Raw genomic sequence first — 23274 nt, 5'->3', positions numbered from 1 at the left:
CTGTTCTCTGGTTACATTATTGCAGAGTAACAATAAAACCACACAAAATAATCTGAAGGCTTTTGACAAGCTCCTGTGCCTTAATATTTTTCATGAGATGCAGGGAAGAAGGAGGAGCTTTAAGATCTAACCATTCAACTTTTCTTAGAAGTCTACAGGCAGGAATGCAGCTGGTTCCAATCACAGTGAACTGAAACAGCAACCGTGGCCAAAGGTGCAGAAAGAAAACTTACTTATAATAAAGGTAAAAAGCAATGACTTTTCTTTATAAAAGAAACACATTATGTGACATAAATCAAAACTGTAATGAAAAAATAATTTTCCATCTAAGTATATAAAATATGAGAAGGTTGCAGTAAATAAGAATGAATATTTTTGATTTATTCAAAGTTTCAATCTAAAACCTCATTGAAATCTACCACCTTTATTACAAGGGGACTGATGGTTCCTGAACAGAAAGAAACAAAGGCTAGGAAAGACGGCACCGGACATTGGAGAGGGAACTGGCCGAGTGTGCAGAAGGTTTGGTCCAGTAGATCACTGACAGGCTAAAAGCCACATTTTGTTGAGAAATTACATCAGAACTGTTTAAAGAGTATAAACCTCCATAAGAAAACTAAAGATGGCAAATGAGATTTCAACTCTGTTACTTCAAGTCTATAATGTCTTCATCGGAGAAAGCCGTGAGCTGGAAGGGGCTGCTGCCGGAGACCGGGCTGCCCTCTCTGTCTGCCACAGGGTCCTGGTCAGAGCTGGTTGAGTGCCCCTCAGGGTTGGCTTCGGAAGTAGAAGCACTTTCCAAGGAGCCTGATGGGATCCTAGAAGAGACAAGTCACTGTAAGAGGATCTGTGGGAGTACCACGGAACTGGGCCTATTTTTTTCTGGCAATTTCCTGCTCATCTGAGCTCATGAGTTGGCTCCCCAAACCCTCACTGTTACGTGGTAGAGGTGGGGAAGTGCTGGAATGCCACCCCCATCACCTCAGGGGGTTGTGAGGATTAAAGGCCGAGTGTGTGACACATGGAAGGTGTTTGTGAGGCATTATTTACCTACCTTTCTAAAGTGTAAATCCAGATAATGTCACCCTGCCTAAAACCCTCCCATGGGTGCCCAGGGCCTGAGGATCAGGCTGAAACTCGTAGCCAAGGTTCCGGGACCAGGCCTGTGACCCCTCCAGCCTCCCAGGGCACCCCTGACTCCCTCTGTTTCCTCCAGCTCCTCAGGACTCTCTCAATAGCTGCATATTAATTTGACCAATATTGGTTTCCACTTCTCAGGGAGTTAACGCATTCCACAAATACTCATTGGCCTGCAAAAGCCCACCTGGCCCAGCTGCTGCCCACTCTCAGCCTCACACAGTTCCTGGCTCCGTTCTCTATGCTTAAGCCTGTCCACTCTTCCTCCTGCCTTTTAACTGGCCATGCTTCAGGCCCTTGCCCTGAGGTCGCTGCTGTCAGAAGGGCTGTTCCCCTAGCTTCTTACCATTCATTCCAAGCCTATCCCAATGCTATTTCCTCAAAAAGCTTTCCTTGACCCCTCTCTCAGAGTAGACCTTCTATGTGCCAGCCCCATCCCTTCTTTTCAATTTCTTTGTAGCACTTGTCACTATTTGAAATGATTTTATTTGCTTACTTGTTTACAGGTTTGCTGTCTGTTTTCCCACACTAGAATGCAAAGTCCCCGAAGGCAGGGGCCTTGTCAGGTTATGACTTCGGAGAGGAGGCTCAGCCTCCCCTGATGTTTGAGACCCTCCCTGCCCCAGGTGTGGGCTGGATGGAAACCCTCCTTACACATCACCTGCCATGCTGGAATGCAGTAATTTTCTGGACCCTTGTTGGTCTTTGCCACTGGCCTGGGAACCCCTTGAAGGCACAGATGGGGGCTTAGTCCTTTCCATATCTTAATACCCAACTAAGTCCTAGGTGCTCCAAGAATGTGTGTTGAGTGAATGAATGAAGCTTGGACATACGAACTATCACTCCCCACACTGGAGCACGTGTGATGTTGCTTGAAGGATAACAGAGATCTTATAGGACGAATCAGTGTGACTTAACTACTGTTCACTGACATGTGATGCTGACCTGGCATTCAGATAGGCTGGACTGTGTATGTGCTACCAGTACTGCATTACTGCATAGAGAGCACCTGTTTCCCTGCAGTGTTACTGTTTGTTTTTTTTTTTTTTTTTTTTTTGAGACGGGGGTTTTGCTCTGTTACCCAGGCTGGAGTGCAGTGGTGTGATCATGGCTCATTGCAGCCTTGACCTCCCAGAAGGAAGGTGATCTTTCCACCTTAGCCTCCCAAGTAACTGGGACTACAGGCACATGCCACCAGACCCAGCTAATATATATATATATATATATATATTTTTTTTTTTTTGTAGAGATGGGTCTTACCATTTGTCCAGGCTGGGATTGAACTCTTGGGCTCATGTGACCTTCTCTTCTCATCCTCCCAAAGTGTTTGGATTACAGGCATGAGCTACCATGCCTAGCCAACATTTTGATTTTAAAAACTCTCTGTCAATCTGGTGAGGAAACAGTCTCTATCTCTCTACATATATATTATATATATTAAATATATAAATATTACATATATATTATATATTAAATATATAAATATAAAATATATATTATATATTAAATATATAAATATAAAATATATAATATATTAAATATATAAATATAAAAAATATATCATATATTAAATATATAATATAATATATATCATATATTAAATATACAAATATAAAATATATATCATATATTAAATATACAAATATAAAATATATATCATATATTAAATATACAAATATAAAATATATATTATATATTAAATATACAAATATAAAATATATATTATATATTAAATATACAAATACAAAAAATATATATTAAATATATAAATATACAATATATATAAAATATATAAATATAAATATACAATATATATAAAATATATAAATATAAATATATATTATATATAAAATATATAAATATAAATATATATTATATATAAAATATATAAATATAAATATATATTATATATAAAATATATAAATATAAATATATATTATATATAAAATATATAAATATAAATATATATTATATATAATATATAAATATAAATATATATTATATATAATATATAAATATAAATATATATTATATATAATATATAAATATAAATATATATTATATATAATATATAAATATATATTATATATATAATATATAAATATAAAATATATATTATATATATAATATATAAATATAAAATATATATTATATATATATTTTGAGATGAAGTCTTGCTCTGTTGCTCAGGCTGGAGTGCAGTGGCACGATCTTGGCTGACTGCAGCCTCCGCCTCTCACGTTCAAGCGATTCTTCTGCCTCAACCTCCCAAGTAGCTGGGACCACAGGGATGTGCCACCACGCCCGGCTAATTTTTGTATTTTTAGTAGAGATGGGGTTTCACTGTGTTGGCCAGCCTAGTCTCGAACTCCTGACCTTGGGTGATCTGCCCGCCTTGGCCTCCCAAAGTGCTGGGATTAAAGGCGTGAGCCACTGTGCCTGGCCAGGTCTCAATATATTTGAATTAGCATTTGACTGCTGGTAAGGGTGCCCATTTGTCTAGATCCCTCCCTGGCAGGCCTGAGGGTCTGGGGACCCTCAGAGAGGAACAGGCTGCTGGTCCTCTGCTGTAGCTGCCAAAGGGGACACTAGTGGCATTATCAATCCCCAGAAGGGGCCTCCTGGGCAGTGCTGTGACTCATAGGTCCACCACCCAAGCAGGGGCCTCTCCCTTTCTTTACCTGTCACTACTAGATGACCTCACTGCCCCTGGCTTGGGGCCTCCTTGGCTTTCTTCTAACCGCTTCCGGGGTTTTGATTTGGCCTTTGGTGCTCCTTCTGACTTGGGTCCACCTTCATCCGAGAGGCCTGGATTGAGAATCATAGGTCAGAGGGTCACTACCACAGGGCTGCCACGGAAACAGAAAAGACCCTGATTTTTTCTTGGTTGGGAACTGGTGCATTGTTGTGCTAGAGTCAGGAAGAAAGATGATAGAATATATATTTTCAAATGATTGGTTTTCTTGTTGGTAGAAGATTTTTCTTTTCTGATTATAAAGCATACACACTTTGCAAAAAAATTCGACTCAAAGAGCCTAATGAGGACAGATGATTTACAGTCCTACCGTTGATAACCCTGTAATTCTCCAATTCAGAGGTTCCGTTTTGCAAAAGCTCAGTGGTTTGTAAACAGTGGTGGGCAGATCAAGCTTTGATATGGAAGACTGCATTCAAAATAGCAATACATTTATTTTAAAAACACAGTGGAAGGCACCAACTGGAAAAACCAATGGACTTTGTTAGTGTCAAGTCCTGCCCTGTCAGGTGGCCTGAATCCCCTCCTGCAGTTGTTCAGGGAATATTACTGCAGGGCAGGGGTGTGCTCAGGCCAGCGTTCATGCAGGTCCCAATCTAAGTTTTCAAACCAGTTCCTCCTGGTTTAACATGTCACTTCCATTTTTCCTTATTTTGTTTCCACAAATCTGAACAAAAGGTTTCTAACAGTCTAACCTTTTCACACTTATCAGGGGCTTTATGTTTCTCTGGTTTGGCCTCTCATCTTTTTTTTTTTTCAAGACAGGGTGTCACTCTGTCACCCAGGCTGGAGTGCAGTAGTGTAATCATGGGTCCCTGTAGCCTTCACCTCCTGGAGTCAATCGATTCTCTTGCCTCAGCTTCTTGAGTAGCTGGGCCTATAGGCACATGCCACCGTGGCTGGCTAATTTTTTTGTATTTTTTATAGAGATGGGGTTTCACCATGTTACCAAGGCTGGTCTTGAACTCCTGCACTCAAGTGATCTGCCTGCCTCAGCCTCTCCCAAAATGCTGGGATAACAGGTGTGAGCCCAGTCCCATAGTTATACTGAGAGAAAAGAGCTCAACACGTATCTTGCATCTGTTCTATCCACAGACCTGCCCCCACTGTCTAGGGCTGGGAGAAGTAATAAGGGAACTGAACACACACGTGTAAAAACATGGTACATTTCCACTTTGGGATATACCAACATAAAATGTTGCCTGAGGACTGTGGGATATAAATCCTTCTAGACACCTTTCTAGGAAATCATACATAGATTGGTACTTTTATTTTTAAAAATGGTATCAGACTAGACATAGTGTTTGATAAACTGCCCGTTTCCCCCTTCACTTGGCTTGGGCAGCTTTCCACACCAGTAAGTAGAGATCAACAACATCACTGCTGGCGGCTACACTATAGTGTATTCCTTGGTATAGATGTATTAGAACTTATTAAAAATCCCCTCTTAAAAGGAAACTTTCCTTTTAAACTCATTGTTTCTGAGGACAATTCATATCCAAAGATAAAACCAGCTGGTCTGTTCACAGACAGTGGAAACCAGGATTGAGAACCATTACCCAGTAGTTCCCTGCGGGTCCTGCTTGCTATTTCTTTGATCTCCATGCGAGACAGGGACAAGGAGTGCGTGACAGGAATGGCAGCGAGGCCCACACTGATGGGAGTGGGTGGGGTGATGACCTTGGAGACTAAGGGCGACTTCAGAGGTCGTTCAATGCTTCTGCCCACGAGGTTTCTAAGTGGAATCTTGTACAGATTTTTTGATTGCATTTCACCTGAAATGTGATTTCAAAAAGGACATCAGAACTTTAAGAAAAGTTCATATTATTTACAAGAGAGTAATTTCTTGTTCCTTAACATAGCATGAAGGAAGACTTTATGTCACACACTGATCTGTAATGTCCCACTGGGAGGGCTGGCCGGGAGCACTAATTTGAGGGTGCCTGATGGCTTTGCATTTTCTAAGAGCATTTTCATGTGTAAATTAGGTAAAACGCACTCGTGACGGCACAGGAAAAAAGACTAGACAAGAAAAGCAAAAAGCTGCCCTGCTTGGGGAATTCTGTGCTTTATCTTAACTGTGTGCAATAAAGACGAGTGATGTGGTAAGAATTTATGAAAAGCGCTGTGTTCAAAGCGATGAGGTAACCACAGCAGAGGCCTCTGGGGTTCGCTGGCAAAGCTAGATAGAGTGAAAGACTGCATGTGCTGGGGAATGTCTAGGCTTGATGACTCTATTCTTTTAGCTTTCAAAACCCACTACTGTTAACAGCCCTGAAGGAAAAATAACTGCTGTTGCAAGTTGGAAACTCTATAGCCTTTAACTCCCTCCTCCCCACTGAAACTTTTTTTTTTTTTTGAGACAAGGTCTTGTTCTGTTGCTCAGGCTGGAGTGCAATGATGCAATCATGACTTACTGCAGCCTTGACCTCCCAGGCTCAAGTGATCTTCCCACCTCAGCCTCCTGAGTAGCTGGGACCACAGGTGCATGCCACCACAGCCAGCTAATTTAATTTTAGTTTTTGTAGAGACAGGGTCTCACTCTGTTGCCCAGGCTGGAGTGCAGAGGTGCAATCCCGGCTCAATGCAGCCTTGACCTCTGGTACTCAGATGATCCTCCCACCTCAGCCTCCCAAGTAGCTGGGACTACAGGCACATGTTACCATGTCCAGCTAGTTTTTGTATTTTTTTTTTAGAGACAGGGTTTTGCCATGTTGCCCAGCTGGTCTTGAACTGCTGGGCTCAAGCGATCCATCTGCCTCAGCCTGCCAAAGTGCTGGGATTACAAGTGTGAGCCACAGTGCCTAGCCCAGTTTATTTATTTATTTATTTATTATTTTTATAATGGAGTTTTATTGTTGTTATCACAAGGTTTCTTAAGAACACAACCATGTATTCAGACTGCAAGATTTCTTTTTTTTTTTTTTTGTAGACGGAGTCTCGTTCTGTCGCCCAGGCTGGAGTACAATGGCGTGATCTCGGCTCACTGCAACATCCACCTCCCAGGTTCAAGCGATTCTCCTGCCTCAGCCTCCCAAGTAGCTGGGATTACAGGTGTGTGCCACCACACCCGGCTAATTTTTGTATTTTTAGTAGAGATGGGGTTTCACCATGTTGGTCAGGCTGGTCTTGAACTCCTGGCCTCAGGTGATCCGCCCGCCTCGGCTTCCCAAAGTGCTGGGATTATAGGCGTGAGCCACCACACTCGTCTGGTTTCTTTTTTTAATGGCTTTAAATAGTAACTTCTTTAAACAGTAATCACATGTAGATATTAGACAATGAACTAGAGAAATTAGAGTGGATTACAAATATTAATAAAACAGTAAAACTTGGACTTCACCTTCCCCCAGGGAAGAAGGAAATACTGGAGTATCTCGGCCCGGGGGTGTTTGAGGAGAATTTCGGGCACTGGCCCCCTTGGAGCTGCCTCCAGATGAGACCTCATTCACAGCTGCAGTTGCTGTGAAGTATATATCCGACTAGAAAGAAAGAGAGAGCATTACCGGGCTGCCTGGTGTTCTAGGCCTTGCATCCACTGGCCCTCCTGCCATCACTGCAAACCCTCCAACTGGTCCCCATCCTTGGAGCATGCAGTGCAGTGCGGGATGCCGGGGCGAGGGATGGAGGGAGCCTTCTGGAGGAAAGCCCAGTGTGGCTAGTTACACTTTTCCTGAGTATTCCACTCCCCGCCACTTTTCATCATCTATTTGTTGATCCACAATAGAAAACAGTCAGTGTTCCACCACACATCTTCTGCAATCACAAACACAGCACACACTTCCCTAACAGGAATCTCAGGCACCTGGAGTGTTAGAACGGGAAAGATCTTAGGGATTCAGTTAGGCCCATTTGGCAGATGGGGAAATGGATTCTTCATTCACTGATCCAGCAGATACTCATGCACACCCATGATGCGCTAGTGCTGGTGCTAACAGCAGTGGTGTGCTGGATGTGATTTATGAGATCCAATTTTCAGGAATTTTGCAAACTGGCTGTTAAACACACATGATTAGAAATTAAATTATACAAACCTACATAAACAAAGGCCCTAAATATCCAAATTCAGCCATTCCTAATTATTTGACTGTGCTTACTATTACATCTGCTCTGGAGTTATTGACACCAACAGTGTCTGTGTGGGGCTTGGGGGAGAGATACTGCACCATGGGGGATAACGCATGTCTCCCCAACACCACCTGCAGTGGCATCACACTGGGAGCTTGAAATCAATCATGGAGGGACTCTTTACACCATGGAATGCAGCGAAGACTATCAGTTTGACTTTGATTTGTTGTTTTGTTGATTGTCTAGACTTACAGTGATGGAGAAAGTACTAGTAATGAACAAGAAATGTGGAAGTGTGTTTAGCCTGGTACAGAAGCTGAAAGAAGTTTCAGTTTAATGACTATGAGTTGTATGAGGGTGAAAAATAGTTTTACAGCAGATTACCTATCAGATTAAATGACAATAAACATTGGGAAAAAAATGAGTGGATTGAGATATAACTCCAAGTGTAAAATCATGGTTGAACTGCAACTGTATGTTGGCTATGGATACAAGAGTTCAGCAGATATTAATAAAAACGTTTCGTAAGAACCAATTGGCTAAGTGGATTTTTATGATAAACAGCATTGTATATTTATTATTTGTAAATTGTAAGCTATTTACAATCAACTAATGTACATGCATATAATACATACATGCACATATGTACACATATCATACATATATGCACATATGTGCACACACACACGTTTTCCAGAGCACTGCGGGACCGAAGCATTGAGCACACCACTGGTACTATGATGGTAAGACAGTATGGCATCTGCTCTCACAGAACCATCAGTGCAGGAGCAAAGATGAACAAATAAGCAGTCACCTACCACCAAATGTGATGGATGTCAGGACCAGGGAAGGGAACAGGGGACACAGCGGGGGAGCCAGCCCAGTCTGGCAGGGCTGGGGAGGACTTTGTGGGCCTGACTCAGGGGAGGGGACTAGAACAAGACCCCCCAGATTATATGCCAGCGACAAAAGACATCTTGGAAGGCATCTTTGTTCCTGCATCCCTCCGTTTTGCCCTAGCTCTGGGTTATGAGGCATGGATTAATCAGTTAGCCATGTTTCATAGGCTATGAATTCAAATTGAGGATAGAGGGTGGGAAAGGAAGAACGATTGCAAGCTCTGACTTTTCTAGACTTGGACTGTCCTCCAGGGCAGCAGTGACATGAATAACTGACCCAGTCTCTGATCGGGGATATCTCTTTTCAGCTTAGTGCTCCCCAGCTGCCACCAGCACCGAATGACTATTAACAAAGCTAAGGAGTGTTCTGAAAGCCCACAGAAATCACACATGAAAACCCAACAGATCAGTTGGTTTCAGGCTTTCCATCTTGTGCTGGCATTCTGACACAGGTCTTCATCAGCCTAACTTGACAAGAGGCAGCTTCTGTGCTCACCTGAAATCTCACAGTGCCGGGTTCCCCCAAACCACTCAGAGATAAAATCCCAGTCCTACTCACCCTGGAGGCCACGAGCTGCAGCTGTGGCACGACTGCGGTGTGGACCAGGTTCCCATTCACCACCAGGCGGATCTCCATGGAGTCGGTGGTGAAGGCCAGGAGATATGGGAAAGCACAGACTGCAAGGGAACAGGAGTGTCACCTCCCAGCTGCTGGCTTGGTGGCCGCGAAGGGGCTGTGACTGTGTCACAGTCACACTCACTTCTCTAGAAACTTCCATCTCTCATTCCTCTGGCTGCTTCTCTCCTTCCTTCACATGTGCATGTCGCCCTGATCCTAAGGTAGCCTTGGCTCCTAAGACAGCCTCCCCTCAGTTGCCACACTGCGCCTCCCGGGAGGTGTGCACTGTCACCATGCTTGCTGCCATTTTCCCCTATGGAAACCCCATTGCCTGATCTTCCAGTGAGGCAGCTCACTTGCCAAAGTCCTGTGGGGAGTCCCTTCTGTTGTTCAGACGCCACCCTGACATTCTGTCTGCAGGCCCAGGCCATCCTGCCTGGGACCTTTCCCTTTGGTCTCTCTTCAAGGCCCAGCCCTGGTGTCCCTCAGTGCTCCTCGCTCCTCCCCTGTGCTCCTCCAGCTGCACGTCTGAGCCGGGGCTGCATTTTATTCCTCACTGGCCCTCGCAGTGTCCCTCGGGATCAGTGGGTTTGCTGAGTTATTTGTTAAGGGCTGGCCCCTCTGCTTGAAATGATTTGGATGACACACTGGCTTCCAGGCACTGTGCCTGCCCTGGGGCACACCTCTTTCTTCCTGGCACTTCGTGTCGTCCCCTTCTTCGCACTGGCTCTCTCTGCACTCTTTCCATGGATGAGCGCATCTGCTCTCCTGGCTTTCCTGGTGACTGTGCCTACCACATCTATGCCTCCAGCCATGACTTTCAAGCCCCTCCAGCAACGTGGTTCAAAACCTCCCTTTCCTCTCTACAGATCTAATCTGTCATCAAGTCTAACTGGTCCTCCCAGGATCTTAGGTTGGTCCCTCTGCCTTCCTCTCAAAATGCTGTCCTGTGGACCTATTAACACATAGTTTTATTGTGAGGACAAAAGAATGAACTGGAACATTCTTGGCTCTGATCTGACTCCTAAAAGGCAATGGCCAGTTGTGGATCTTGAATCACAAACACAAAGCATCGCCGCTCACGTCCTGACATTTTAATGGCAGGCAGGTACCTGAGTTTCTATGAAACATATACCAATGGCCCTGAAAGCACTGTGCTTCTTCCCGAGGTCAGTCAGCATTTTGAGGCTGGAGACCTTACACTTGAATTTTAGAAAAAGGAAAGTGAGGCCCAGAAATGAACTGAGGTGCTGAAATGATAACCAAGTACTGAAAAATGACATTTAATTGTTCTCAAATGCATACATGCTCAGGCACTGAGAGAAACTAGGAGGAACAGTAGAAGACAATAGTCCCAAAAGGGGAACAAAAATAAAAGAAAAAGAAAAAGAACGCTGTGAATATTCATCATACGCATATAATTTATAGCAATTTCGCAGTAAGCCAGTGATTTGCTTACATAGGATTTGCTTACAATAGTTCAGACATATCTATGAAGGGAAAAAGCGTTATGATAAAGATTTTTCTTACCAATTGCATAGGGAGCCTGGTTCCAACAGAACTGGAAATCTGACGCAGAAGGTTGAACCAAAAAAGAGCCACCATTAAAGGGACAAACCTTTTTATAGATGCAACTGTCTGCAATGAAAACAACAGCAACTCATTTTTGTTAGAGACAACACTTAGATGACTGTAATTAAAGAAATGAAAAACAGGCAACGAGAATAGTATCCTATCTGCTAGTTCTTTATAAATAGCCAGTATGAATACCGCCATGATGCTGGATACTTAGGGTCAAAGGCATTCTGAGCCAGAATAATATTACTACCACAAATAATAAGAGCTGCTGTTTTGGGAGAATTTACTATGTGCCAGGCACTGAGCTTTAAAGCCATTATCCCATTTAATCTGTAGAACTTCACAAAGTAGATACCATTATTACACTCTCTTTACAGATGAGAAAATTGAGGTTAGGAGAGGCGAAGTAGTTTGTCCAAAGTCTCACAAGCACTGTGTGGGGGAAGCAGGGTTTGAACACAGGTCTGTGTGACTGCAGAGCCTATGCCCTACTGTCTCCCACACTTGTGAACGGTCAAGAAGGGACACCTGACGGCAGCCCTTGGGTGGAGAATGCCCTCCTGCGAGGCAGATCACACCTTGAGCCTCATTCAGGACAAGGGTGGTGGGAGCCAGATACCCTCAAACATTTTATTATTATTCAAGAGGACTTGAAGCCATACGCTTGTATCCTCTTGGTGAACCTCAACCAGTATTAGATTAACACAAAGTTCATTCAAGTACATTGTTCCTGGCCTGCTGCAAGCTCTAAACACAAGTCCACATGGTTCAGACCCTCTTAGAGTGAGAAAGTCCATGGAGAAACAAAGGCCCCATTTATTACAGAGGTCCATCACATTTTTAAAATTTAAATTAAAAAAAATTTTTTTTGGAGACAGAGTCTTGTTCTGTCACACATGCTGGAGTGCAGTGGCATGATTACTGCTGACTGCAGCCTCCCCATCCCAGGCTAAAGTGAGCCTTCTACTTTAAATCCCCCAGTAGCTGGGACTACAGGTGCACACCAGCACACCCAGCTAATTTATTTATTTATTTATTTTTTTCAGTAGAGACAAGGTCTCTCTATGTTGCCTAGGCTGGTTTCCAACTCCTGAGCTCAAGCAATTCTCTCGTCTCGGCCTCCCAAACCATCATGTTTTAGCCATGCATTTCTTTCTCAATGAAAGACTGAGTTACTATCATTATTATTATTATTTTTTATTTTTGAGACGGAGTCTTGCTCTGTTGCCTGGACTGGAGTGCAGTGGTGAGATCTCGGCTCATTGCAACTTCTGCCTCCCAGGTTCAAGCGATTCTCCTGCCTCAGCCTCCCAAGTCGCTGGGACTACAGACGCCCGCCACCATGCCCAGCTAGTTTTTGCATTTTTAGTAGAGGCGGGGTTTCTCCATTTGGCCAGGATGGTGTCGAACTCCTGACCTCAAGTGATCCACCCGCCCCGGCCTCCCACAGTGCTGGGATTACAGGCGTGAGCCACCGCGCCAGCCTGAGTTTTTATTAACATCATAAAGAATGGATGTTAATAAACATCTGAATGTTAATTATTGACACACAACAACAGGGATGACTCACAGACATAATACTGAGCAAAAAAAGAAAAGCGGCCAGTCATGGTGGCTCACGCTTGTAATCCTGGCACTTTATGAGGCCCAGGCGGGAGGATCACGAGGTCAGGAGATCGAGACCATCCTGGCTAACACGGTGAAACCCCATCTCTACTAAAAATACAAAAAAAAAAAAAAAAAATTAGCGGGGCGTGGTGGCGGGCGCCTGTAGTCCTAGCTACTCAGGAGGCTGAGGCAGGAGAATGGCGTGAACCCAGGAGGTGAAGCTTGCAGTGAGCCGAGATCACGCCACTGCGCTCCAGCCTGGGTGACAGAGCGAGACTCCATCTCAAAAAAAAAAAAAAAAAGAAAAGAAAAGCTAGAAGCTAGATATCTGAGTACATACTGTATAATTTCATTCGTTTAAATGTTTAAAACTGTCTACAGAGGGTAGAGGTAAAGATGGTAGTGTTACTCTGAGAAGAGATAATGACATGTAAGACCAGTATGTTGGATTCTGCTAATGCATTTTAGTTCACAAAACGTCCCCACCTACATTTTAGAATCACATTTCTAATTTCTGAAAAAAAAGGAAGAAAACATGATATAATTAGCAACTTGATGAGTCTGTAGATATAGAGTTTTGTTGCAATTGGGTCTTGGCTGCATTAGTATGTTTACTGTTTGAAAAATAATGAAACCAATTTTATTTTTTAATTATTAAAAATAGCAGCTTTACTGAGATCATTTATAGACCACAAAATTCATCCATTAAAAATGTACAGTTCGGGCAGGTGTAGTGGCTCTCGCCTGTAATCCCAGCACTTTGGGAAGCCGAGGTGGGCGGATCACGAGGTCAGGAGATTGAGGCCATCCTGGCCAACATGGTGAAACCCTGTCTCTACTAAAAATACAAAAATTATCTGGGCATGGTGGCGCATGCCTTTAATCCCAGCTACTCGGGAGGCTGAGGCAGGAGAATCACTTGAACCCGGGAAGCAGAGGTTGCAGTGAGCCAAGATGGCGCCACTGCACTCCAGCCTGGCGACAAAGCTAGACTGTCTCAAAAAAATACAATAAAATGTACAATTCAATGAATTTTAGCATATTTACAGGGTTGTCCAACATCACCATGATCTAATTTTAGAACTCTCATCACCCTAAAATGAAACCTCACTCCCCATTTCTTCCCCTAGCCCTGGTCAACCACTTATTTGCTTCTGTGTCTGTGGATTTGCCTTTTCCGGACATTTCATATAAATGGCATCATGCAACATGTGGCCTTTTGTGTCTGGCTTCTTTGAGCTCGATGTTTTTGAGGCTCACCCATGTGTCAGTGCATCATTCCTTTTTATGGCCAAATAATATTCCACCGTATGAATAGCCTACATTTTGATCTACTTACCATTTGATGGGCATTTGGGTTGTTTCTGCTTTTTGCTATTGTTAATAAAGATGCTATGAACATTCCTGTACAAGTCTGTGTGGACATATATTCATTTCTTTTGTATAGATTGCTGGGTCATATGTAAGTCACATGATTTTATTTTATTCAGAATGTTATTTACTGTTAAATACTTTGTATCTATATCTACATCTTTACGAGATTCGTTATTTTTTTCTGTGTTTTGTTGTAGAATATTTGAGGAACAAAGAAAAACATAAAGAAGAAAATTTTAAAAATCATCTGTAACCCTATGTCCCAGGGAGGAATACTGACACACACACACACACACACACACACATATATATTTTTTTTGAGACAGAGTCTTGCTCTGTCACCCAGGCTAGAGTGCAGTGGCGCCATTTTGGCTCACTGCAACCTATGCCTCTTGGGTTCTGCCTCTTGGGTTCAAGAGATTCTCCTGCCTCAGCCTCCCGAGTAGCTGGGACTAAGGTGTGCCCCACCACGCCCGGCTAATTTTTTTATTTTTGGTAGAGATGGAGTTTCACCATGTTGGCCAGGCTGGTCTCGAACTCCTGACCACAAGTGATCCACCTGCCTTGGCCTCCCAAAGCACTGGGATTACAAGTGTGAGCCAACATGCCCGGCCAGTACTGATAGCATTTTGGTATTTCTCCTTCAAGTATTTTTATTCAGAATGAATAAGCAAGATAAATGTTATAAAGAAAAACAGAATTGGACTTTAAAATATAATTTGCTTTCTTCACCATATTGTATATTTTCTTCCATGCATTTTTCAAGAACATAACTTTAACTCACTGTATGGCATTTCAGTATTTGAATGTAACAAAACATCTTTACCAGTTTCCTCCTGTTTCCATTTAGTTTCCAAAACTTTCTGCTTTATAAATGATGTTGTAACAGACAATCAAGAACTCATTATTCACAGTTTGCTGATTATGTCTTAAAATAATTGCCTGTGAGTACACAGGCTGTGTCCATTTAAAATCACATCCTGCCAGCTTCTTCCCCAGAAGGCTGTACCATCTAGACCACTTCTAGCAGTGCAGAGAGAGGGTGCCAGAATCCATGACTCTGACAGTCTCAGCCAGTCTGAGTGACCAAATAATTACAATGATAATTTGCATATTAAAATTCTCAGTGGGGCACAGTTTTTCCCACGATGTTAAAATAATAGCAAGGCCATTAGAATGAGGTGGTCCCAGTGCTGTGAGTTCCTACATAAGCAAACCAAAACTCAACTCAGTGTAAAAGGTCATATTCTAGGAGCCAAGCAGAAACCGTCAACTAACCTCTAACCAGGGACTTTCCATTGGAATGAGCCAAGTAAAGCTACTGCTCCACTTTAGCAAATCAAATACTTGCTTTGCTTTGCTTCTGCATTCACCTTATAAAAGCCTCCCTTTGTTCCCTCAGGTTTGGAGCTGCCTGATTAATAAATCACCATTGTCCAGGCTCAGTGGCTCACACCTGTAATCTCAGCACTTTGGGAGGCCAAGGGGGGCAGATCACTGGAGTTTGAGACCAGCCTGGCCACCACGGTGAAACCCCATCTCCACTAAAAATACAAAAAAATTAGCTGGGCCTAGTGGTGGGGGCCTGTAATCCCAGCTACTCGGGAGGCTGAGGTGGGAGAATCACTTGAACCTGGGAGGCAGAGGTTGCAGTGAGCTGAGATCGCACCACTGCACTCCAGCCTGGGCTATAAAGTGAGACTCCAATTTAAAAAAAACAAAAAAAGTATATATATATATATCACTGCTCAAACTCTTAAAAATTTTAATGTGTCGAAGTTTATCTTTTAACAATGCTTATTGGGTAACTGGATTTCTTTTTTTTGTAAATTATCTGCTCATATCCTTCCCTCATATTTTAATGGGTGCTCATGCCTTTATCTTTTTTTTTTTTTTGTGACGGAGTTTCACTCTTGTTGCCTAGGCTGAAATGCAATGGCACGATCTCAGCTCCCGGGTTCGTGCAATGGCACAACCTCCGCCTCCCGGGTTCAAGCGATTCTCCTGCCTCAGCCTCCTGAGTAGCTGGGATTACAGGCATGTGCCACCACGCCCAGCTGATTTTTATATTTTTAGTAGAGACGGGGTTTCTCCAAGTTGGTCAGGCTGGTCTTGAACTCCCAACCTCAGGTGATCTGCCCTCTCGGCCTCCCAAAGTGCTGGGATTACAGGTGTGAGCACAGTGCCCGACCGTCTTTATCTTTTTGATATGTAAGATCTCTTTTTATGTTAATTATCTTTTTTTTTTTTGAGACAGAGTCTTGCTTTGTTGCCCAGGCTGGAGTGCAGTGGCGCGAGAATCTTGGCTCATTGCATCCTGTGCCTTCCTGGTTCAAGCGATTCTTGTGCCTTGGCCTCCTGAGTAGCTGGGATTACAAGCGTGTGCCACCATGCCTGATTAATTTTTTGTATTTTTAGTAGAGACTGGGTTTACCACGTTGGTCAGACTGGTCTCGAACTCCTGAGCTCAAGTGATCTGTCCACCTTGGTTTCCCAAAGTGCTGGGATTACTGGCGTGAGCCACCACGCCCAGCCTATACTAATGATATTGGCCCTTTTGGAAACACACATATTTTCCCCAGTTTGCTATTTCTCTTTTAATTTTATGGTTCTTTTTGGCATAGAAATTTTAAGTTTTGTGTAATCAGATCTTTCAAACTTTGTTCATGGATACTGCATTTTTTTTTTTTTTTTTTGAGACGGAGTCTGGTTCTTTTGCCCAGGCTGGACTGGTGTACAATGGCATGATCTCAGCTTACTGCAACCTCTGCCCCACCGAGTTCAAGCAATTCTCCTGCCTCAGCCTCCCAAGTAGCTGGGATTACAGGCACACGCCACCACACCCGGCTAATTTTTGTATTTTTAGTAGAGATGCGGTCTCACCATGTTGGCCAGTCTGGTCTCGAACTCCTGACCTCAAGTAATCTGCCCGCTTTAGCCTCCCAAAGTGCTGGGATTACAGGTGTGAGCCACCCCGCCCGGCCGGCTTCTGCTTTAATGTCGTCCTTAGAAAGGCTCTCTCCACCGCTAAGACTTGGTACACAGTGGTTCATGTTTTCCTTTATAAATTTCAGACACTGACTTTTTATATTTCACTTTCAATTTATTTAGAACTAAAAACAGAGGCATATATTTACTTTTTCCAAAAGTTTGTCCAATTGTCCTAACGTTATTTTTAAAAAAATTCATCATGTCTCTACATATTTGAAATGCTACTTTCATCATATACATTTTATATATAGTTGAGTTTATTTCTGGACTTTATTCTGTTGTATTGAGTGGCTTGTCTATTCTTGCACCAGCATCATACTGTGTTAATTATTGTAGCTTTGCAATAAATTATAATGTTAAAGAAATAATCATCCTTCATGACAAATCTTTTAAAAAATTTTCTGGCAAATCATTCATCTAATCACTTAGCAGATATTTATGGAATGCCTACTACATGCCAGGCATAAAGAGAAAAGAATTGGGATTCTGACTGGAATCACATTAATTTATTTCATCTGAGGAGAAATATACATCTTTGCAAGATGAAGTCTTCCCAGTCAGTAGCATAGTATATTTGTCCATTTGTTCAAACTTTTTCTTAGATTCTGCAGTGATGTTGGATTGTCCTTGTCCCAAATTCCACGAAGGTTGGGACCCTTTTGTGGAGGCTAGTTTTTAAAAAACTTTCCAATATCTTCTATACTTACTGACTCAATCAGGTTTTCTGCCATTTTTTAGGACAATTTTAGGAATTTATTTTCAACTACAAAATTGTTCTTCTTACCTAGATTTCAAAACTTACCATATTTCATTGAATCTAGGATGTCACTGAATAAAAGATGAACGGTTTTTCTGGCAAAAGTAATAAGACATCATTTAAAACGTCCAGAAAGAGAGAGAAAAAGAAAGAAAGAAAGAAAGAAAGAAAGAAAGAAAGAAAGAAAGAAAGAAAGAAAGAAAGAAAGAAAGAAAGAAAGAAAGAAAGAAAGAAAGAAAGAAAGAAAGAAAGAAAGAAAGAAAGAAAGAAAGAAAGAAAGAAAGAAAGAAAGAAAGAAAGAAAGAAAGAAAGAAAGAAAGAAAGAAAGAAAGAAAGAAAGGAAAGAAAGAAAAGAAAGAAAGAAAGAAAGAAAGAAAGAAAGAAGGAAAGAAAGAGAAAGAAAGGAAGAAAGAAAGCTGTCGACTATAATTATAAGATGCACGCTAAATTCAGAGATGTTAAAATGTTAAGAGGCTGGCTGAGCGCAGTGACTCACGCCTGTAATCCCAGCACTTTGGGAGGCCGAGGTGGGTGGATCACGAGGTCAGGAGATCAAGACCATCCTGGCTAACACGGTGAAACCCCGTCTCTACTAAAAGTACAAAAAATTAGCCGGGCAAGGTGGCAGGCACCTGTAGTCCCAGCTACTCAGGAAGCTTAGGCAGGAGAATGGCGTGAACCCGGGGGGCGGAGCCTGCAGTGAGCGAGACTCTGTCTCAAAAAAAAAAGAAAAAAAATGTTAAGAGGCTGGGTGCAGTGTCTCACGCCTCTAATCCCAGCATTTTGGGAGGCCGAGGCAGGTGGATCACTTGAGGTCAGCAGTTCGAGACCAGCCTGACTGACATGGTGAAACCCTGTTTTTACCAAAAACACAAAAATTAGCCGGGCGTGGTGGTGTGTGCCTGTAATCCCAGCCTACTTGGGAGGCTGAAGCATGAGAATCGCTTGAACCCAGGAAGCAGGGGTTGCAGTGAGCCACGATCACGCCACTACACTCCAGCCTGGGTGACAGAGTAAGACTCTCACAAACAAAAAAAGATGTCATTGGAGGTTACAGTCATCAGAAGGCTTGACTTGGGTCTGCTTCCAAGATGGTGCACTCACATGGTTCTTGGCAGAGGACTTAGTTCCTCACCACAAGGACCTCTCCCCTGGGCTGCTTGAGTGTCCTCAGGACATGGCAGCTGGCTTCGCCAGAGTGAGTGACACAAGAAGGAACAATAAGGCAGTCGCAATGCCTTTTTTGACCTAGTCTTAGAAGTTGCATACCTTCACTTCTACCATATTCTGTTCAGTAGACAGGAATCACTAAGTCCAGCCTGCCTACAAAGGAAGAGGAATGATCTCCACCTCTTGAGGGAAGAAGTATCAAAGAACTTGTGGACATATTTTAAAACCTCCACAATGGACATTTGTGTTGTTTTCAGTTTTGGGCTAATACAGATAATGCTGCTATGAATATTTGGATACAAATCTTTATGGGGACATACATATGCTTTCATTTTTTTTTTTTTCGAGACAGAGTCTTGCTCTGTCACCCAGGCTGGAGTGCAGTGGCGCAATCTTGGCTCACTGCAACCTCTGCCTCACGGGTTCAAGCAATTCGCCTGCCTCAGCCTCCCAAGTAGCTAGAATTATAGGTGCCTGCCACCATGCCTGGCTAATTTTTTTTGCATTTTCAGTAGAGACAGGGTTTCACCATGTTGACCAGGCTGGTCTTGAACTCCTAACCTTAGGTGATCTGCCTGCCTTGGCCTCTCAAAGTGCTGAGATTACAGGTGTGAGCCACCGTGCCCAGCCTGTGCTTTCGTTTCTTTTGCATCCATTCCTAGAAGTGGAACGGCTGGGCCATATGGCGAGTGAATGTTTAACTTTTTGAAGAACTGTTTTCCAAAGTGATTATACCAATTTACATTTCCACCAGCCACACATGAGAAAGCCATTTTCTTCACATCCTTACCAACACTGATTACGAGCAATTGTTTTCATTTTAGCCATTTAATAGTTGTGTGGTGGTATCTCATTGTAGTTTTTTAAAAAAGTTTTTTTTTTTTTTTTTTTTTTTTTGTAGAGATGGAGTCTCACGATACTGACCAGGCTAATCCTGAACTCTGGGCTCAAGTGTTCCTCCCATCTCAGCCTCCCAAAGTGTTGGGATTACAGGTATAAGCCACTTTGTCCAGCCCTCATTGTGGTTTTGATTTGCATTGCCCTAATAGCTAATGATATTGAACATCTTTTCATGTGCTTATTTACCATCCGTAAATCGTCTTTGATGGACTACCTGATCAAGTGTTTTGCCCTCTTTTTAACTGGGTTATTTTCTTATTATTGAGAGTTCTTTATATTTTCCCTTTGCCAGTCCTATATGAGATAGGTGATTTGCAAATATTTTCTCTGTCTGTGCCTTGCCTTTTCATTTGCTTGTGTTTTTCAAGGAAGAGAAGTTCTTAGTTTTGATGTTCAATGTATTAATTTTTTCTTTTATGGATTATGCTTTTGGTGCGATATCTAAGAAATTTTTGCCAATCCAAGCTCATAAATATCTTCTATGCTTTCTTGTAGAAGTTTTTATTAGGTTTTAGGTTTTTCATGTAGTTTTATGATGCATTTTGAATGAATTTTTAAATCTGATGTGAGAGGAGTCTTTCCTTTTTTTTTTTATCTTTTTTTTTTGAGACAGAGTTTTGCTCTTGTTGCCCAGGCTGGAGTGCAATGGCACAATCTCAGCTCACTGACCTCAGCCTCCTGGATTCAAGTGATTCTCCTGCCTCAGCCTCCCAAGTAGCTGGGATTACAGGCATGCGCCACCACGCCCAATTTTTTGTATTTAGTAGAGGCGAGGTTTTACCATGTTGGTCAGGCTGCTCTCGAACTCCTGACCTCAGGTGATCCACCCACCTCGGGCTCCTAAAGTGCTGGGATTACAGGCGTGAAGCACCGCACCCAGCCTCCTTTTTTTTTCTTGAGACGGAGTCTCACTCTGTCACCCAGGCTGGAGTGCAGTAGCCTGATCTTGGCTCACTGTAGTCTCCGCCTCTTGGGTTCAGGTGATTCTTGTGCCTCGGTCTCCCAAGTAGGTAGGATTGCAGGTGTGCAGCACCATGCCCAGCTAATTTTTTGTAATTTTCGTAGAGATGGGGTTTCACCATGTTGGCCAGACTCAAGTGATCTGCCCACCTCAACCTCCCAAAGTGTTGGGATTACAGGCGTGAGCCATCGCGCCCAGCCAGGAGTCTTTCTAAACAGCAGCAAAATCAAAGTGGCCAATATTTTTATTCACTCTTCCACCAAAAGGGTGACGGATCATGTCTTATCTCTGCAACCTGAAAGACCTCTTTTGTACTTTTAGGCTTTGATGTTCTTTTTTTTTAGAGACCAGGTTCTCACTATATTGCTCAGGCTGATCTTGAACTCCTGGCCTCAAGAGATCCTCCCGCCTCAGTCTCTCAAAGTGCTGGGAAAACAGGTGTGAGATTTTATCTTTTTAAAAGGCTGGGTGGGTGCCAGTACAACAGCATCTAGGACCAAATCACTGTAAATTACCTTGAACTCAGCCACTCAAAGTTATAGCACCACCTACAGATTTAACCTATATTCCTATGTTGTTGTTTTGGTTCCCAGAGCTCATGTAGGCCACCTGATCTCAACCTAACTCACTAAAACACCCACTCTGATGCCTGTACGCTACAGCAATAGCAATACTTGAGGCTTCTTTTTGGTTCTCTAGGAAGGTCCCTGGTTCATCTGGTGGTTCGATCTTACTCACTTTAAAATTCTCTGGGACTTGCAATCTATGGAGTATTTGTTTTCCCTTTCCTAGGATTTAGCTTCCCAACAAGAAGTACATTCTCTTTGTTCTAAGAAAGTAGCAAGTTTTGTTTTAGCCTGAATATTTCTTCTCTGGCTTTTGAATGACATCAGGCTCACAAATTATCTATTAGGTAACATACAACTTTCTATGCATATTCTCAAGGACAGCCTTCAAAATTTAATTCAGCTGTAATTTTGTTCTTCATAATAATGTGGTTACAGCTAGGTAGGCCCCTGTATCTTCTGGAGTCCACCCCTGACTCCATGCTTCCACATTGGGAAGTATATTCAAATGTTAAAATTCCCAAAAGGCAATTAACACAGAGGGTTTTCTGCAACTAGTACTTCTCTGTTTCTTGCATTATCTGGGTATAGTTTAAAGTTTGAAGCAAAGTAGCAGATCTAATAAAAAGCCAGTTTTGAATTGTAGCGTTTTGTGTTTTTGTCTCTTAATTTGATAAACACATTCCAAAGCTGTTGCCACCAGTCTGTGCAAAAAGAAGTGTGTTGTTCCTTAGTGTGTCTCAACATTCAGATAAAACATATATTGCACTATGTAGAGCTAAAATTTACAAAGTAAGACAGACCCAGGAAAACTTAAGGGGTCCCAGAGTTCTTACATAATTTTAATTTGCCAGCATAAAAACTACTATTTTCCCTAAAAGATATTTTGTACAAGTCAGATATCATTATGTGGACCATTGTTTTACAAATACAGATTAAGAATACATAGTAGACTAAACACATATTACCATTATCTCCTATAGGAAACACTTCTTGTATCCCCACCCCCAGAAACACCCATAACCTCATGGCTTCTTTCTTGGTACTTATTCCCCTACACATCTCCTATAGCACATTGCACCAATTTGTTTATGTGTCAAGAATCCTGGGATGGGGATGGGCAAGGATAGTGTCTTCCTCCTCTAAAACAATACCTGACATATTGTACTTCTTTATTTATATATTCTGAATAAATGAGTGAAAGCTTTGAAAAAAATGAATGAATGAATGAATGAATGAATGTGAGGTATGGATCAAAGTTTTTGGTTAGCCAGGCATGGTGGCATGCACCTGTAATCCCAGCTACTCGGGAGACTGAGGCAGGAGAATCATTTGGACCCAGGAGGCGGAGGTTTCCGTGAGCCAAAATTGCGCCACTGCACTTCAACCTGGGCAACAAGAACTAAACTCCGTCTTAAAAAAAATTTTTTTTGCATATGTCTATCCAATTATTCCGGTATCATTTGTTAAAAAAGACTCTTATTTTGCCATTGAATTGCCTTCGCACCTTTGTCAAAAATCAATTTACCAAATATGTGTAAATCTATTTCTGGATTCTTTATTTTGTTCAATTGACAAATTTGTTTATGTAATTATATGTGATAACAAAATATATAACACATTAATGATATAATGTTATGTGACTCACTTGATTAAAAAACATTTAAAATATATTTGTCATGAAGAAATCAAAAACTATGACATTGAAAATCTTGAATAAAGTCTTACGACACTTTTTCTGTAATAGCATTTTATATTCTACATAAAATTTGCCTTGAACCAAGGCACAGCTGGCAGGTAAACAGATGGGGAATGTATCCCTCGATCTTCAGCCTCTTGCTCAGAACAAGACTGGTGAGCTGCTCCCATTGTCACCCAACACTGTGACGCACAC

General features: G+C 42.2%; 1 protein-coding gene across 8 annotated transcripts in view; it reads right to left on the bottom strand.

Annotated features, from left to right (window-relative positions):
- Positions 1–360: 360 nt before the first annotated feature.
- Positions 361–23274, bottom strand: part of GARNL3 (GTPase activating Rap/RanGAP domain like 3) — a 167323-nt gene continuing 144409 nt past the window's right edge. For all 8 annotated transcript variants that reach the window (XM_063714442.1, XM_054520667.2, XM_024252280.3 and 5 more), the window contains 6 exons: positions 11006–11113; positions 9416–9534; positions 7233–7371; positions 5452–5667; positions 3819–3945; positions 361–818 (listed from right to left, as the gene is read on the bottom strand). In XM_063714442.1, coding sequence (XP_063570512.1) covers positions 647–818; positions 3819–3945; positions 5452–5667; positions 7233–7371; positions 9416–9534; positions 11006–11113 — 881 coding nt within the window. In that variant the 3' untranslated portion in view covers positions 361–646. The remainder of the gene's footprint in view (positions 819–3818; positions 3946–5451; positions 5668–7232; positions 7372–9415; positions 9535–11005; positions 11114–23274) is intronic.

Source organism: Pongo abelii, chromosome 13 (assembly GCF_028885655.2).
Source record: "Pongo abelii isolate AG06213 chromosome 13, NHGRI_mPonAbe1-v2.0_pri, whole genome shotgun sequence".
Taxonomy (NCBI): domain Eukaryota; kingdom Metazoa; phylum Chordata; class Mammalia; order Primates; family Hominidae; genus Pongo; species Pongo abelii.
Note: the sequence above shows the minus strand (reverse complement) of the source record. Positions and strands in the feature narration are given on the sequence as shown.